Here is a 16,568-nt window from a genome sequence, read left to right as displayed (position 1 = left end):
GGGGGGGGGGGGGAATAAAAATAATAAGGTCAAGCCGAAATTAAAAAATATATATATAGCTCTGGCCTTCGTGTGTGGTCACCAGGCCCCGGAGGTCGGACAGCTCAAGGAGGGCTGCGATCCCAGGTAAGAGGAGCTGGGCTTTAGTGCTGGAGGGTGACGAGGGACGTCGCCCTCGCGGTGAAAATAGCTCCCGGCTCCGTCTCCGCTCGCCTCTCGGCCCCGTGCCGCCCGGCGCCGCCGCGTCGCCCGCCGGTGCCCGCGTCCCGCTTCGCCCTCAGAACCCGTTGCCGCTGATGTTGATGGACTGGAGATCGGCCACTTGCATCACGTTGATGCCGCTGCTGGCCAGGCGGGCGATGCCCTCAGGGCAGATGGCTTCCATGGCCACCATGTTGGTGGCGATGAGGGCCGAGGGGGTGGCCCCGCCGTTACCCTCCGCCGAGGCCCCCGTGTCCATGGGGACGGCGGAGACGTTCATGGCTACGTTGTTGGCCGCGCCTCCCTTCTTGTTCTGGTGGGTCTTGATGTGCTTGGAGAGGTGGTCGCTCCGCATGAAGCGTTTGGGGCATTCCGGGCAGGCGAATTTCTTCTCCCCTGGGAGCCGGAAGGGAGAGAGGGATCAGGCGGAGGCCGGGCCGGTTCTGCCCCCCAAGCCCCCGCCGGCGAGAAGGCACCGGACCCCAGGGAAAGCCGCATCCCTACCTGTGTGCGTGCGCTTGTGCCGCTGCAGCTCATCGCTCCGGGTGAAACGCTTCCCGCAGAGGATCCAGGAGCAGACGAAGGGTCGCTCCCCGGTGTGCCACCGCAGGTGAGCCCGCAGGTGCGAGGTTTTGCCGTACACCTTCCCGCAGCCTGGGATGTGGCAGATGTGTTGCTTTTTTTTACCTGGATCCCCAGAGCTCCTGAAAGAGTCCGAGAGAAAGAGTTAAAACAACCCTGAGAGCTCCAGCTGACCGGAGAGAGGGAGAACCGGGCCAAACGAGGCGCTTTCGGGGCTTCAGCTTGCTCCCGGGGGTTCGGAGGTCGCCCGGGCAGCCCGGCGTTGCCAGATCCGCGGCGGAGCAGCCTTACCTTCCCTCGCTGTCTTTGCAGTAGGGGCAGGTACATGCTTCCCTCCGCACTTTCCGTCCTTGCTGGGGCTGTGGGTCCGGGCTGGTCTCTCCTTCCTCCACAGCCGCGTTCTCGTCTCCCAGCCCGTCTCCGCTCGCGCCGTGAAGACCCAGCTGAGCACCATGGTCGCCTGGAAGAAAACACAGGAGGTTACTGCGGGTTCTCCATCAGCAAAGCGCCGGAGGGGAGGGAGAAGGGCTTTCCCCGGGCTTTCCCCAGCCTTTCCCTGCGGCAGCCGCAAAGCCAGGAGGGTCTCGGCTTGATTGAGCTGAAGGAAGTTATTAACTGCAGCTTTCTCCCTCGGCTTTCCACAGGCTCCCGTGTTTTTGAGCCCTGGCAATCCCACACCGAGTCTTCCCCAGAGCCCTGGGGCTCTCCCTGCCCTCCACAGCCCCCAGCAAAGCGGGGGGTCTCCCCCAGCTCCCACACATCGCCCCACGTTTTGGTCCACGCCTTCCAATTTGCGTCCGGAGGGGAGGTAAAGAGCCGCGTCTCTCAGGAAAAACAGCCCCCCTCCATCACTCCAGCCACCGGCCAACTATTTCAGCTATTTCAGCTAACCTAGCGCAGAAAACAGGACAAAAATGTAAACCAAGCAGCGCCGGCCAGCTTGAGTCGGTGTCAGCGATAAAACAAGCATCAAAACATCGCCAAGGGAAACCCGGGCTTCTCCAAATCACACCTTCCTACCCACCTCACCAAGGTCCCTTTTCCTCCCTTGGTTTTTTGGGGCTGAAAGAGTCAAGTTTGCCCCTTTCAAACATCTCTGCAAGCTTAAACCTGATGAAAGCAAAAGTCCGGGAGCAAATCTACAGAGCGGATGCAAACTCTCCTGCCAACCACCCCCTCTCCCCCCCTCCAAAAAACCACCCCACAAAAGGCAGTGATAAATAAAGCAGGCTGGAAGACCGTAGCCTTCAGCGGCATCCATCAGCGAAGGTACTATCGGCACGCGCTCACTGGTTAATTACTGCGATTACAGAAAGGGAGAGATTATACATGAAGTTGAAAAATCATCCGGCGCTGCTCGTGGAGAGCGGTCCCCTGCCTCTCTCGAGGAGCAATTCCCAATTATAAAAGCCGTAGGAACCGCAGGGTAGCGCCGACAAGCTCCCAAATACAGCTCAACATAAACCGTAACGGGGAGGGGGGCTGAGGGGTAGGAAGTTTTTAAGCCTATCGGTTTTCATTGCTGTTTTATCGCTCTACGCTTCTGCTGTCGTCTAATTGCTTTTCCAATAACCCCAGCTACACTTCACAAGTGTTTTATTTCCCTTCAAGCTCCGCCGCGTGATTATTTTCACGCTGAAAAGCCGGCGCGGGCGCAGAGACGGCAGGCTGAGTAATCTCTTTTCAGCTGCAATTAACATATGCCAATAGGTCTAACGGCAGATTTAGAGCAGAGGCGCTTCCGCCGGACGGGCGGCGGCATCCTTGGCTGGCTACGGGCTGGGATTCAAGCCCAAAATTCACCTTTTTCCTACCAACTTCCTCGCAAGCAGGCAGCCAGGGTTGAGATCACTGCCTGAACGTGGTGGCATTCGAACCCGGGGCCGAGATAAAACACGGGCGGGTGCAAACGCACGCACGGGTTTGTCCCCAAAAGCAAACGACGCTGCACTCTGCTGCTCTTTCCGGAGATCCTCTCCCCACTGCTGGGACAGGAGGCTGTGTCAGGGTGAATATTCCCCAAAAAGACCCATCTGGGGGCTTTCCTGACGCTGTTTATCAGCAGCTGCCCGGCTGGCTCCGGCCAGGATGAGTTAATGGGAAGGACCGTGCCAGCCAAAGGCTGATGGGGACATCGGGATGCGAGGGACGTCGTGGTACCCTTGGGGGATGCTGCTTCACTCGCTCCGTCTCCTCTTCCCAGTACTTGGAAGCTACTTCTTAAATAAGGAGCACAAACATCACAAAGCTGCGTTTTCCAAAAAAAACCAGCCCACGGTCCTGCTGCCGGTGTCCTCCAGAGCTGTGTCACGACAGGGCTGCAGGAACAACGGCCGCCTCCCGGCACGGGGAGCGAGACGCTGCCGCCGGCGGTGGGACCGCAGGCCGGCACAGCCTTTTGAGAAGCCCTACTGGGGCAAGTACCTTCAGCAAAGCGATGAAATTGGCTTTAAAAACCTGATTTTCCGTGTAACGCACCTTCCAGGGAGGAGGCAGCACACCAAGCGTCCGTGGGAGAGGTGCTGGCAACTGAAGAAGGTCAAAACTTCAGACTTACGCCGTCCCAAAACCGTCCATGGGCCGCACGCTGGGCTCTCTTCCTGCGGCCGGGAGGGAGTTTCACAACCCCGAGACAGCGAGGAGGGAATGATGAAGAGTTTCTGGCAGCGGGCAGCTCCGCCGTTACCAGCAGGTGTCAGTGGTGCCCTGGCAAAGCTCAGCGGAGGAGCCCGGGCAGGGGCTGGCGCTCAGGAAAGGACAAAAGCCACCAGGAATAGATCCCCGCGACTCGGGGCTCCGGCCAGCTCACGGCCGCGATGCCCGACCGCTCTGCGGCGGCCTCGCCAACGATCGGCGTGGGATTTATGCACGCAACCGGGCCGTGCTCCGTGTCTGGGCTTCCTCCGGCGAGGGGAACAGCTCCGATTTCACCCCTCCGGGCCGCGGCGGCATCAACAGGAGCTTCGCCTTCCTGTGCGGGGAGGCTTGAAATGAGGGCTGGCTGCTCTGCCCCCCAAGTCTGCAGGGGTCCAGGCTTCCTGGGAGAGGGCAGCGCTGGGCAAGCCCTTTGCCGTCGAGGACCGAGACACCCGGAGCATCAAAGCAACACGCAGGAGAAGGGCTGCGATCGCGGAACCGACGCCTGACTCATCCACTCGCCTCGTCTCTACTTAGGTCACGCCGGGGCCGGTTCGTCCGCAGGGCGATGAGGCACACGCCGCCATCGAAGCGGAAGCCGGGATGTCGTCCGTGGTACGGCGAGGGGCTCTGCTCGCACGTCCGTGCCCCAGCACCGCGTGTTAAAAGATGGTGCCGGCCCCGAAGACTGTACAACCCTGCGGATGGTCCCCTCCAGTCCGCACCAGGGCAGCAGCGAACGCGCGGCGAAAGCATGGCTGAAAGACGCTGCAAATAACACCCGTGACCGACACGCTCGGACCGGCTTGGCCCCGGGATGGGGCTCCGGCGTGGTAGTAGCATTAATAAGCGCAGAGGCGATGGTTGTGTCTGCCCTCACGCCGCGACACCGAGGTGGAAAGGAATATTGGCCATCGAGTGACAGCAGCCAGGCCAGATCTGGCTGTTCAACAACGCCGCCGGGCAGGAGGAGGCAAATTGCTCGTCGCTCCCCTCGAAGGGGACACAATTTTCAGCCCCGCTCGGAAATCTTGGCTGGGCCCTCCCATACCTCATCAGCAATATTCCTGCGCTCCCTGCAAAGTTTAGCAATTTTAGGAAGAAACCTTTCCCGTGTCCCCCCCCCCTCAGCTCTTGCAACATATGTTTACAGTCTAAAACCAGCATGGAGGGAATCAGGGAGGGTTGGGTTTGGGTTTTTTTTAAGCTTTATAAGCCAACGACGACAGCTTGCGTTACAGCGACAGATTAGAGATTTCCCTGTCGCGTATGTGCCGTCCGGAGAGAGCTGTTGTTAAAAGGAAGGAGAAAACACACGCTTTGTCCCCAAAATACGCTTGGGAGAGGGAGAATCCAGCCCTCATGTCTTGGAATGGCTTCAATCTTCAAACATGCAAAAGCCTACACAGCGTTTTATAGTCTGCTGGCATGTCATATGGAGGGGAAAAAACCCAAATCCTCCTTCTGGTAATCTATGGCTCGCATCTAATTAAGGTATAAATAAATTACGGCAAGAGAAGACAGATCTTGTACGTACACGCTTCATTCTTCACATATCAGGACGCGCCGAAGTCTCCAGAATATTGCAGTTTCAGGAGAAAGCTTGGTGGAGAGAAACCAGCTGGATAATTTACATTTATTATCTCCACTAATATAGATTACTTCTAAGACCAAAGCTTTCACGAAGGCTGCCAAGCCCCTGGTCCAGGCTCAGGTCATTGAAATCCTGAAAAAAATATATTAATTGCAGAGCAAGGAGGGGGTTTAATCCTTGGAAAACCCTGGGAGGGACTTGTCTGTGAAGACAGGCGACAGGGGCAGGAGCTGCTGACCCTGCTTTGCTGCGCCTGGCTCCCGGCCCCGACCTGTCTTTGCCCCTCCGTCAGCACGGGACGGGGGTACCGACCTCCGAGACCCCCGAGAAGCGGGGTAGCTAGTTGCCGGTCTCACACTAAAAAAGACCAGAGCACCCAAGTCTTGGTTTAGTGACTTCTCTTAAGACAAGGTGCTTCTTGTCTTCTAACTGCTCGTCAGAGGAAAAATGCTTCGGTTTAGTCGTTTTATTTAGCAAACTAAAACGAGGTGAGAAATGCCCTGTGGATAGAAGAGAGGAGCATTTTTAGATCCACCCCAGCCGACCTTAGGAGACGGGAAACAGACTCGATGTTCATTTTTAGCGAGGATCTGGGGGAAAAAAAAACCCCAAAAAACCCAAAACGGTTTCTTGTGCAAACGCTGCAACATTGGCAGCTGCAACTCTGCAGAGGCAGGAGAGGAGGAGGGGGGTAAGTCGTCACCACGCAGAGCGGGGCACGCACGACAAACCCATGCCAGCTTCCAGACGCAATGAAAAGAGGCAAAAGGCAATGAAAAAGAGTTTTAAGGCTAAAAGAAAAGGCAGCAAAACCCGGTGGCACGCAGCCCCAGGGCTCCCTGAAGCTCCCAGCACATCTCCACTCACGGCGGACGGCAAGGCATGAGCCTTAAAAAAAAAAACCCACCCCAAAATCAAACCTTTCTAGCTCACAACTCAAGTTCTCCCCGTTTCCTCCTCGATTTTTTGGCAGAGTCTGAAGCCCGGGGTGGCAGCGAGCAGCGTTGCCTCACCGGCGCTCGCCGCTCTCCCCAAAACACACCACCACGCTCTCCTCCAGACAGATCAAAGACAGTTCAGCTGCGCTTGCTACACAAAGGAACAAAGTAGGTTTTGTAACGCAGTCCCCTTGATTTTTATCTCGTTTGATTTCCTCACTAATTTGCAAAATGAGTTAATCTGCAGTAGGAAGGAATTCATGTAAATTAGCCAAGCTCTCGCTTCATAATTCTTCGGAGTTATGGACAGCGGAGAGAGAAACACACGGTGCCCGGCTGCGTAAGATGGTGCAGTTTTGAAGTCGGACTGCAAGCGCGTTGAGTAATCGTGTTTTAATCTGGAGTTTAATGACTTGAAAAGCCACGCTGCAAGTTCTGCGATATCCTTTAATTGTTGGAGGTTTCTGGGCGTCACAATAAATTACACTTCCTTTGGAGAAGAAATAAATAGGGACGGAGCTGTTGGGTCAAGAGCGAGGTGGGCTGCAAGAGGAGCCGGAGCTGTGACGTCCAGCCCCGTGACGTGCAGGGAGAGGTGAGCTAGGAAGTCACCTCATCCAATTTATGAGATCCCTGATCCCCCCCAAGACTTACTAAATACCTCTGTTGCGCTGCAAACCGAAACGCAGATCTCCTTTGCCCTTTTAATTCCAGTCTGGATTGCCACGAAACTGGGATGAAGCCTCTAGTCCTGCCAAAGCCTTCACTGGGGTGGCCCTGCCAGGGCAAACCCGACCGCCAGCAGCCCCGGCAGCCGGAGCGCCTTCACCCCGTAGCACGGGCAGGTCCTACCGAACCACTCCAAAAAAAAAGAGATCGGGTTAGTTAACAAGAGAAATCCCTGATGACGCGTGAGGAGCACAGGAGGAGGAAAATGCCCAGCTGAGACAGGGAAGGGCGATCCCCGTGACCACCCAGGAGGAGGGCTGTGGCCTGAGCCCAGCCCAAAGCACACCCAGGAGACGGGGAAATCCCCGCAGGCATTTCTCACCGCACCTGAGCCTCTGTATTCCTCTTGTCCCCTGCAGTCAAGGGCGGATGCTTTTTCCGAGCCTCGAAGCTCGTGTTTTTCATCACACCCCTCTGACGAGAGAGGGGAATTTGTGCCCGTATCACTCCTGGCATCTAACCTAGACGTCCTGCGCTGGGATGGGGAGACGGCTGGACGGCGCGAGCCTCTCTGAAGTGGGAGCCAGTGCCCCGAGAGCCGACGCTCTGGAAAGGAGCCACGCTGAAGCTACCTCTACTCCTGGGGCCCAGGATCCGGCTCCTGCGAAGGGGCGATAAAGACGATGCTCCTCGGCGAGGAGGCAAGCGGGGCCGAGGTCGGCACAGATAAAAGGAAAGGGAAGATTAGAGCCCGGCGAGACGGTCCGGAGCCGGGCGAGGAAAACTCTTCGGTGAGGAGTCACGGGGTGCGCAGCACCCAACCAGTCCGACCAGCGCAGCTGCCAACCCGCTCCCGTTCTCAGGCAGCCGAGCCCCGGCCTCAAGGAGGAGGAGCAGCAGCAGCAGCAGAGGCAGGGCTGCCCCACGGAGCCCCAGACCCACGGCAACTTTGTGCGGGGCACAGCCTCACCCGGATAAAGCTGTGCTGCAATAACACAGGCTCTATATCAGGATCACTCCTCCCTTTTCCCAAGCAGACCCTGGGATCTCTTGGGATTTGTGTCATTTCTTCAGTAAACCACCCTCTTTATTACGGCAAGGAGAGAGGTCAGCCAAGGAAGCCGGCAGGGTATTTAAAGTCCAGCCCAGCTAGGGTTTAGAGAAGGAAATTTCACAATATAATTATTTTCTGACGTGATGTCATGGGCGTAATGAAACAAACAATTACAGCACGTTAAGGAGAGATCCTGTCAGGGCTTGCTGGCCTGAGATTGATTCCCATTTTCCCCTCCCCTCCGCAGACCATGCCATGTGGATGTCTCATCACCGCCCTGCTACAAAGCTTCCCTTAAAAACAGAAAACAGGAGACAATCAGGTCTTTGTGTCAGTGCCCCGACGGCTGGGAAGAGCCCTGGAAGAACAAAGTTGCAGCAGAGCTCTGGGGATGCATTTGGTAAACAGATTTCAAAGGGTTACTTCCCCCATGCAGGGTTGGGGTGGGTTTTTTTCCCCCTCTCTTTCAGAAGGATGCCCTTGCTGCGTCCCACTGCTCGATTCGACCACAAGCCTCCGTCAAACCGATAGACGGAGCCCCGAAAGGGAGGTTGTCCTGCCGAAACACCCCCGGGCAGGGGCATGGCTGGGGGCTGGCGCATCTCCCCGGTCCCACCAGTGCCCCCCACACCCTCCCAGCTCCATCCTCCCCTGGAATAAAACATCCTTCAGCGCTCACACAACAAGGGCTTTAACTCCAGCACAGACCTAATGGGAAGCCACCGGCAGACGCCTGTTTACCCAGCACATACCGCAGCCAGGCAGGGCTCTTTATCTCCGAGGCACCGAGCTCTGAGCAACAGGACTCTGCCAGGGACAGGTTCGTGGGGCAGAGCCACTTGGCTGGCAAAATTACACCGACACGGAACTAAAAAAAGTTCCTCTCCTCCTCCCTAAAGCTCGGTCAAAAGGGGAAGAGAAACCTCGGCATCGCAAACTTCTCGAAATCACCCCCACCCCGCTTGCCACAAAGCCTCCGTGCGAAGGGGCCTCGTGCAGGACATCCCCTCCCCGAGCAGGCCAGCACTGGGGTGACAGTCGGGCGACGCCGCTCTCTGGGGCGAGGACCCCACCGAGGTGTCAGAGCGTTGTAACACCCACCTCTGCGATGCTACACCCGCTTTAAGAGCGCCTGAAACCTCTTTCCTTCATCCCGGAGGCAGTCTCGCTGCCCGCTCGCACGGGGAGCGGCGGCACCCAAACCCACGCCTGGGTTTTTGGGGTGATGCCAGCCGAGGAAATCCCCTCCCCAGCGCCGTGGCTGCCTTCCCCTCGCAGCAGAGCCGGCTGCGAGGCCCGTTTGCCTACATACCAGCCCATTACGGTCACAGACCTTCCCATGCCCCTGCCACCGGGCTAATTCACAGCCCCTCCAACGCTGAGGAAGAGGAGGAGGCAGCCGGCAAACCACGCAGGACACCATCACCCGATAAATACAAACACAAGCTGAGTTTAGTTTGCATGGAGCACTGGGTGCCACCTCACACCGAAGAGCAAAAATCTGATTTTTAAAGACTTTTTCAGGTGTCATTTTCTCCGGGGGATCTTTCCCCTCCCCGCTTTGCGGAAAGGAAACCAAAAAGCAGAAATCTCACCAGCGACTCGTCTCCAGCCCTCACAAGGGGCCAAAAGCCACAGCCCAGAGGAGTCCCCCGGCCCACGGACTGGAGCGGGGTCCAGGAGAGGAGACACGTGCTTCCCGCTGCCCGGCAGCAGCCAGGCCGGGACATCGGCGTGGCTATCAGCCCCAAGGGAAGCCAAGCCAAGCTCTTCGAAGCTCAGCTACGGCAGGTTTACAGGGAAGTGGTAGGAAAGACGGCGGCTGCAAGCCCGCGAGGCAGCTGGGGCACACGCTCAGCTGCCGAAACCCCTCGTCACCCCCCCCGGGCACCCCTTTCTCCCCATCACACCGTAACACGTAGCAAAACCCAAGGGGCCAGGAAGACCAGCTGCCAGTCTTCCGTCCCAAGCAAACCTGGGTGAGGTTTTATTTTCCATTCACCTCCCTCGGAAGCAGAGAAGCTTTTTCTACTACTACAAAAAAAAAACCACACAAAAACCCAAAACCCCTCCCAACTCTTAGCCTCGAGCAGAAAGCGAGGGCAGAAAGTTCCAGCACACGTGGTGCGTGCTCGCAGAGCCGGCGCTGGCCGAAGGGGAGGCTCCTCGTGGAAAATGTTCAGCCATTTGGACAACGGGCAGAGTCGGTAACAAACCGGTCCCTTAAATTGGCACCGGAGAGCTCGGAGCAGGAGGGATCCGCGTTCGCAGCCCCCAGCGCGGCAGAGGATGGCTCGGCTAACGCGGCCGTGGTGCGGATGGAGCCAACGCACCCAGTCCGAGGTCCGGAGGGGCTCAGCACCCACCGGAGAGTGGCTGTTTGCAGGGGGCAGGGGGACAAACAGACCCATCGCCACGTCTGATGGGCCCAGATGGAGAAAAACTCCTCCAGCCTGGAGCGAAACTACACAAATTGTGTGTGAAGAAGCTTTCTGTCGCAGCCGCAGCCTCTGCGATCTCGTCCTAGGAGCCTGACTTATGGTCCCATCGAGCTGGGGTCTCGGTGGGTCCTTGCAAGCCCTTTGAAACCTGAACCCTGCTCTGTTTTTTCAAACATAACAACATCAAAGCGTCGCCCGAACGTCACATCCTCCGAGCCAAGGAAGAGCGAGGCCCTCGGCCGTGGTTCTCGGCGCTGCCGCCAGCGTCAGATGGTGAATTCGTCACCGCGGATCTAGAGCTAAACACGGTGCTGAGCTTAAAAAAAAAAAAGGAGGAGGAGGAGGAGGAGGCGGCAGCGGCGGCGGCAGCTCCCCAGCGTGAGCACGTTGGATGGGTGGTCTCTGGAACGTTCCTCCCTGCCCCACCTCCGAGGGCAGAGCCAGGCACAAATACAGGAACTAGGAATCGTCCACGCGTTCCTCCGGCGCCTTCAAAACAAGCACGCCTCCACACCGGCGTCCCCGCCAGGCCGCAGGGCGAGGGGATCCCACCGAACCCCGCCGGCGAAGATGAAAGGGACCCTCCACCACCTGCATTTCCACGTATAAAAGCAGTGACGTGCCATCAGCTCCCCTCCGGGTGCAGGAACGAGTGTGCTCTAGCCCAAGCAGGTCTCTCCGCTCAGGGAAATCCAAGGATCAGGCTAATCCCAACTGCGGCAGTCTGTAATAAACCCACGGCCGCCTGCAAGCCAAGCTGCTGTAGCAACAGCCCAAAATACTGCTGCAAAACAACTCCGGGAGAGCAACCGCCTCCTCTCGCGAGAAGGAAGCGCGAGTCGGATTGAGCAACATTTTCTGCTGCCTCTCAGCTGTGACTAAATCTAGCAACTGCCTTTTTAGCCAGAGCCAGAACAAAAAAAAAAACCCCAAAAAAACCACACACACACACAAAAAAAATAGAAAAACACTGGAAAAGGAAGCGGAGCTCCTTTTCAGCACCGATTCCTTCCCCGGCAGGAGCTTACGGCCCCCTCGTACAGGCAGGCACGGCATTCGCAAGGGGAAGCTGAGCAGCCTCAAGCTGACACCCCGTGTCCGCATGTTCCCCCGCCCCGGGGCTGGTGGGAGCTTTTTGGGAGACGAGGGGACTGATGCAGGGGCAACGGAGCGAGGTGCCCTGCACCAGCCGTGAATGCGGGGCTGCCTCGGCCATGATGAGATCACAGCGTCCCACAGCCAGCACCCAACTTTAGGCTAAATATACACTTAAAGAGCCCGTTCTTCCGCCCCTGCAAGGAAATTCCCCAAGGCTTTTTGTTTGTTTCTAGGGGGAGGGCAGGAGGATTTCAGCTATGCCAGAGTTTTGTAAGGCTGCGACGCTTTCCGCAGGCTGCCGCAGCCGAGGAGCCGAGCTGGACTCAGGTCCACGCCCCAACCCTGACCCGAGACGGCTCCAGACGGCCATCGGGGCAGGACGGCAGCCTGGCACAAAAACCACGCTTCGCCCTTAGCGCTGCACGCAGCGTCCCCCTTCTCCCCCGCCTCTCCTCCCTGCGCATCTCCCTCCTTCCCCGGTCACTGGCAGCTCCTCTGTTTCTTTTCATGCCATCAGCCACCCAAGAGTTAATTAGATCAGAAACTCCACAAAATGAGTTTCAGCGTCTTCTGGTGATCGACGGAGGCTTAGTACTTCCTTCCCCGTAAGCGCCGGCCCGCTTGCCAACTCTGTTTGGCATCGATCGCAGCCAGCTCTAGCCCTGGCACGGCTGTGCCAGTGCCCTGAACCCCAGAGAGTCCAGTCGGCGCACGGAGCAGCCAGGCGACATCGTTTCACCTTCGATTTCCTCTGCCCGGCTACGGAAAAGAAACCAAGACAACACAACTTACCGGCAGTGTTCGCTATGGCCAGCGGCAGCCCTTGCAGCTGATGCACCTGGATCCCAGACGCTCCCAAGGCACTGAGGTTAATAGTCTGGAGGCCTGGCATGGAGGAGAGCTGGGCAGCGTTGACCGTGACAGTGCCGCTGGGGAGGGAGGCGATGGGGGTGAGCGTGGTGCTGGTGCTGCCTGTCTGCCCCAGTGACACTCCCTGCATGGGGGCCAAGGTGATTGTCTGGGCCTGGGGGTTTTGAACCTGAAGGTTTTGGAGCTGGATGGTCTGCCAGCTCACCTGCCCGTTGGGACCCACCGTGGGCGTTCGGATGATGATGGGCCCGGAGTTGGGGACAGCTTGGAGCTGCAGGTTCTGCAAGGCGTCTTGGGAGATGGCTTGAGTGGCAAAGGTCTGGCCAGAGAGTGGGGTGGTCTGGAGGGCTTGGATCGTCTGCCCTCCTTGGACTAGCTGAGGCTGGATCAGGATCTGCTGCTGCTGCTGCGGTTGCTGACTCTGATCCCCCTCTTTCTGCTGCCCCGGCTGCAAAGCCACCCCAGAAACTTGGCTCTGCAGTGAGTCCGAGCTCTGGACGCTGCTGACCCTCTGGGGCGTCTGCGCCTGGACGTTGGTTCCCACCGTCGCGCTGGTAGAAAAATTCATGATGCCCATGTTACTGGTGGTGGTGGTGGTGGAGTAGCTGTTGGCGTTGGTAAAAAAGGCGCCAGAACTAGCATGAGACGTGGCCGTGTTGGTGGAACTGATGGCAGAGCCCGAGGTGGCCGGCTGGGAGCTGCTGTCCGGAGAGCCGGAGCTGCTCAGTGTGACCGTCTGAGAGGTGGGAGCCAGGCTGGCGGCCACGCTGTTGACGGGCAGCAAAGTGATGTTGCCGTTGAGAGCCACGGGGACGTTGGCCACGTACTGCGTTTGCCCTGAGAGGGTGTTGTTGGCCAAGCCCACGCCCTGGATGGGGACGGCCTGCTGCAGCAGGTTTGGCATGGCGATGAGGTTACTTGTCCCCGCTCGGCTCGTTATGATCTGCTGGTTCGTGCCAGGGATGATCTGGAGCTGACCAGAAGCATCCTGCTGCACGTTGACTTGGGCAGGGGTAGTGGCAAACTGGAGCTGCTGCCCATCGATGGTTTGGAATTGGGGAATCACCTGGTACTGGATATTCGGGATAACTCCCGGCAGGCCCGTGAGCACCTGCTGGTTCTGCAGGTTGGAAGCGGTCGTGACCACGTACTGCCCCGCGCTCACGGGCCGGCTTTTGGAGGCATCTCCGCCATTGCTGCCGTTGCTGCCCTGTTCCTTGGAAGCCGTTGGCGTGCTGGAGCCGGCGGAAATGATTTGCCAGCCGTTGGCGGACTGGGCGATCTGAGCAGCGGCGGCTGTGAGGTCCAGCTCACCGCTCCCACCTTGCTGGCCCTGGGAACTGTTGGAGTTCTCGTTGGGAGATTCAATCCTGCTGCAGGTGGCTGCCAGCAGAGCCAGTGGGGAAGGCTGCGATTCCTGGGAAGGAGAGGAGGAGTTAAGGACTCGGGAGGCGGCCCGATGGGCAGGCCAAAAATAAAAGACCCAAAAAAAAAAAAAAAAAAAAAAAAAAGAGAGAAAGCAGGGAGGAGCGTACTTGGAAAAGATAAACACTCCTTCCTGAGAAAACCCACCCACAGCCGGAAAAATACAACTGCCAGACACAGGGCTGTCAGGCCGGGACAGACTGAACCCACAGGGAAAAACCCTCCGGGAGGGAGGAAAGGGGAGGGAGTCTGCATGTAAAAGGCAAGGAGAGACGTCTCCTCCGCCCCAGAGTGAGCGAATCTCGCCGCAGGAGAACAACTCTGGGGAAGTACAGTCGTTTCTGGGCACCCCGGCCCAGAGAAGGGCCAGTCGGGGCTGTGGTGTTTCCTGGGAGCGGGGGAACTGTCACGTTTTTGAGGGCACGGTGCAGAGCTGGGGGAGGAGGGGAAACCGTGGGCGCCACGGCTCGGCGCTCCGGCGGGGCGTTTGGCAGCGTGACGATCCCCTGGCGCGCACTCGCCCTTCTCTTCCTCTCCCCAGGGAGAGGGGCCGGCGTAACGCTCAGCTGGGCCAAACAAACACCTCAGCCCGGCCCTGGACTTTGCCACGGGGACGGCAAGTTCCCTCGGGCGAGCGGAGCCAGGAGGCCGCCGGCTTGGGGCTGTTCCTCCCTCCCCGTACTCACCTGGCCCTCCCCACTGCCTGCGCTGCTGTTACTGTTGGCATCTCCTTCGCCCTTCTCGGGCTTCACTGTCGCCATCTCCTCGGGACTCTCTTGGTCTGCGCGGGCGGGAAACGACAGCGGGATTTAAAGACATTTCTGGGCAGAGAAGGGGGGGACGGGACGCTGGGCAGGCACCCTGGAGGGGGGGACACCGTGTGCCGCTCGAAGGGGCTGGGAAGCGGAGGCAGCTGCCAAAGGGGAGCTGGCAGCGGGACAGGCGAGGAGGCCCCGGCTCCTCCCCACCCGCCCGGGCCTCCCCTTTCCCTTCCCCGCCGGCCTGGGAGCACACCTCCTGCCCCGGCCCCGCTGTGGGTCCACCCCGCAGGATCCTCTGCCGTGCCCTGCCCACGGGATTCCCCGCCTCGGATCCAGCCCCATGGGGCTCCCCACAGCCGGGACGGCCCCATCCGCGCTCCCTGTGACCCCCCCCGCACCCCCAGACCCCTCCTCTCCCACCGCCCACCAGCCGCCTCCTCCTCTGGCAACCGCCCCCCAGGACCTGGGGCTTGTGCCCCCCACTCCTGCCCCCCCCCAGCACCCCTCAGCACGGTCCCCTCCAGCCCCCCAGCATTCCTTCCGTGGACACCCCCCCGCGCCGAAGGTCACACCTTACTCACGGCTTCGCTCCCCCCCCACGGCCCCCGCCCCACGCACGCATCCGCCCCCGCAAGGCGCCTTCCACGGGGGGGGGGTGTAGAAGGAGCGCCCCCCCCCCCGGGCTACACCCTCCCCCCGCAACAATCCTCGCCCCCGGGATCCTCCCTCCCTCACACATCCCCTCGCCGGTACCCCCCCCCCCGCCCCCGATTACCGGGCCCTCCCCCATTCCCCCCCCCCCCCCGCCGCCGCCGCCGCCCCCTCCTCCGCTCCCAGCCCGTCCCGTCCGCCCGGTCCCTCCCCCGAGGCCTTCCCCCTCCCCCGGGTCCCTCCCCTGGTGGGTCTCCCCCGGCGCGGCGAGGCCCGGCCCGGCGGGGCCCGGCGTGGGGCGGGGCCGCCTCTGGCCCCTCCGAGCGGGCGGGCGCCCGTCGATCGTGCCTGGGCGGCCGTGCGCCCCCCGCCACCCCCCCGCCACCGCCGGGCCCGTCCTTACCGCTCATGGTGGCCGGGGGGGGCGAGCCCGAGCGGCGGCGGGGCGGGGGAGAGGAGGGGCGGGCGCGCCCGGCTCGCTGACGAGGCGGCCTAACCCCGCCGGTGACCGCCAAGGGGCTGCCGAGGGAGGGAGCCGCGCGCCGCGGCCCCGGCCCCGCGGCCCGCCTCCCGCCGCCGCCTCCGCCAATAGAGCACCGCCGCGGGCGGGCGAGTGACGGGCGGCTCGGCCGATAGGGAAAGAGGGCGGGCCGGCGGAGGGAGGAGGGAGGCGGGAGGTGCACCGCCCCCGCCGCTCCGCCCCGTGGGGGAGGGGGAGCGCCGCGGGCGGTGGCCAATGGGGGAGCGGGAGGGGAGGGGGGGGCCGGCGGTGGAGGGGGCCAATCGGCGCCCGCGCGGGCTCGCAGGGAGACCCCGTATGGGAGCGGCCGCGGCGGCGTGGGCGGCGGCGTGATGGGCGCGGGCCGCCGCCAATGGGTAGGGGAAGGCGGGGCGGAGGAGTAACCGGCGGCTGGGTTGGCCAACCGACCGCGCTATCCGCGCCGCGGGGGAAGGCGGGCTCGCACACTGACGGGAGGGCTGCCCAATCCTAGCTCGGAGGCGTCGGCCGCGGCGGGGCGTCGCGCCAATGAGAACGGCAGACCGTCTCAAACTGGCCAACGAGCGCCGCGAAGAGGCGGGGCGAGCGGCCAGGCTGCGCCCTTGGAGGGACGGCTTGGCGGGGCCGGGAATGTGGCGGAAAAGGCGCCATTTTGGCGCTGGCTCCGCCCCGGCCGCGGCCGCTGCTTTGCCCGGAGCCGGGTGACCCGGAGCCCGGGCGGCTCCCCCGGGGCCGTCACGTTGCCTCGCTAACTGGGGCTGTGTCGCGATAGCGCCAGTCTTCGTCCCCTCCCCCGCCGCCCGTCACCTTTTCCTGTCACAAGCCACCTCAGCCCTGTCGCGACAGCCGCCATCCCGGTGCAGCGCGCCTTCGGCGGGGCTTCGTCGCTGTGTAAACATATCCCCAGGGCCTTGTCATCACAGCGGGCCCTCGACTCCCTGTCACGACATGCCCCACATCCTGTCACAGCACCCAGCCCTGTCACGACAAGGTCTGTCACCGCCCGAGCCTCTCCCTTCCGTTGGCGCCAGCTCTTGGGGGTCAACCCTGCTCGGGGAGGGGGGGCAGGTTTTTTTTGGGGGGGGGCTCACAGCAAAAAGCCCCCGGTTTACAAAAAACGAGGGTTTTGCAGGCAAACGAGGCGCGAG

The 16,568-nt window shown here is 60.7% G+C and overlaps 1 protein-coding gene across 1 annotated transcript; it reads right to left on the bottom strand.

Moving 5' to 3' along the window:
- Window position 1: 1 nt before the first annotated feature.
- Window positions 2-15,331, bottom strand: SP1 (Sp1 transcription factor; the record flags this gene model as incomplete). Its single annotated transcript, XM_082011845.1, has 6 exons — window positions 2-597; window positions 706-905; window positions 1,075-1,243; window positions 12,007-13,501; window positions 14,196-14,290; window positions 15,325-15,331. 6 exons carry the CDS (start codon window positions 15,329-15,331, stop codon window positions 278-280), a joined length of 2,286 nt encoding a protein of 761 aa, XP_081867971.1. The 3' UTR covers window positions 2-277.
- Between the last annotated feature and the right edge of the window lie 1,237 nt (window positions 15,332-16,568).

The sequence above is a fragment of the Phaethon aethereus genome (assembly GCF_964289735.1).
Source record: "Phaethon aethereus genome assembly, chromosome: 29".
NCBI lineage: Eukaryota > Metazoa > Chordata > Aves > Phaethontiformes > Phaethontidae > Phaethon > Phaethon aethereus.
This window is presented reverse-complemented; position numbering and strand designations above follow the sequence as displayed.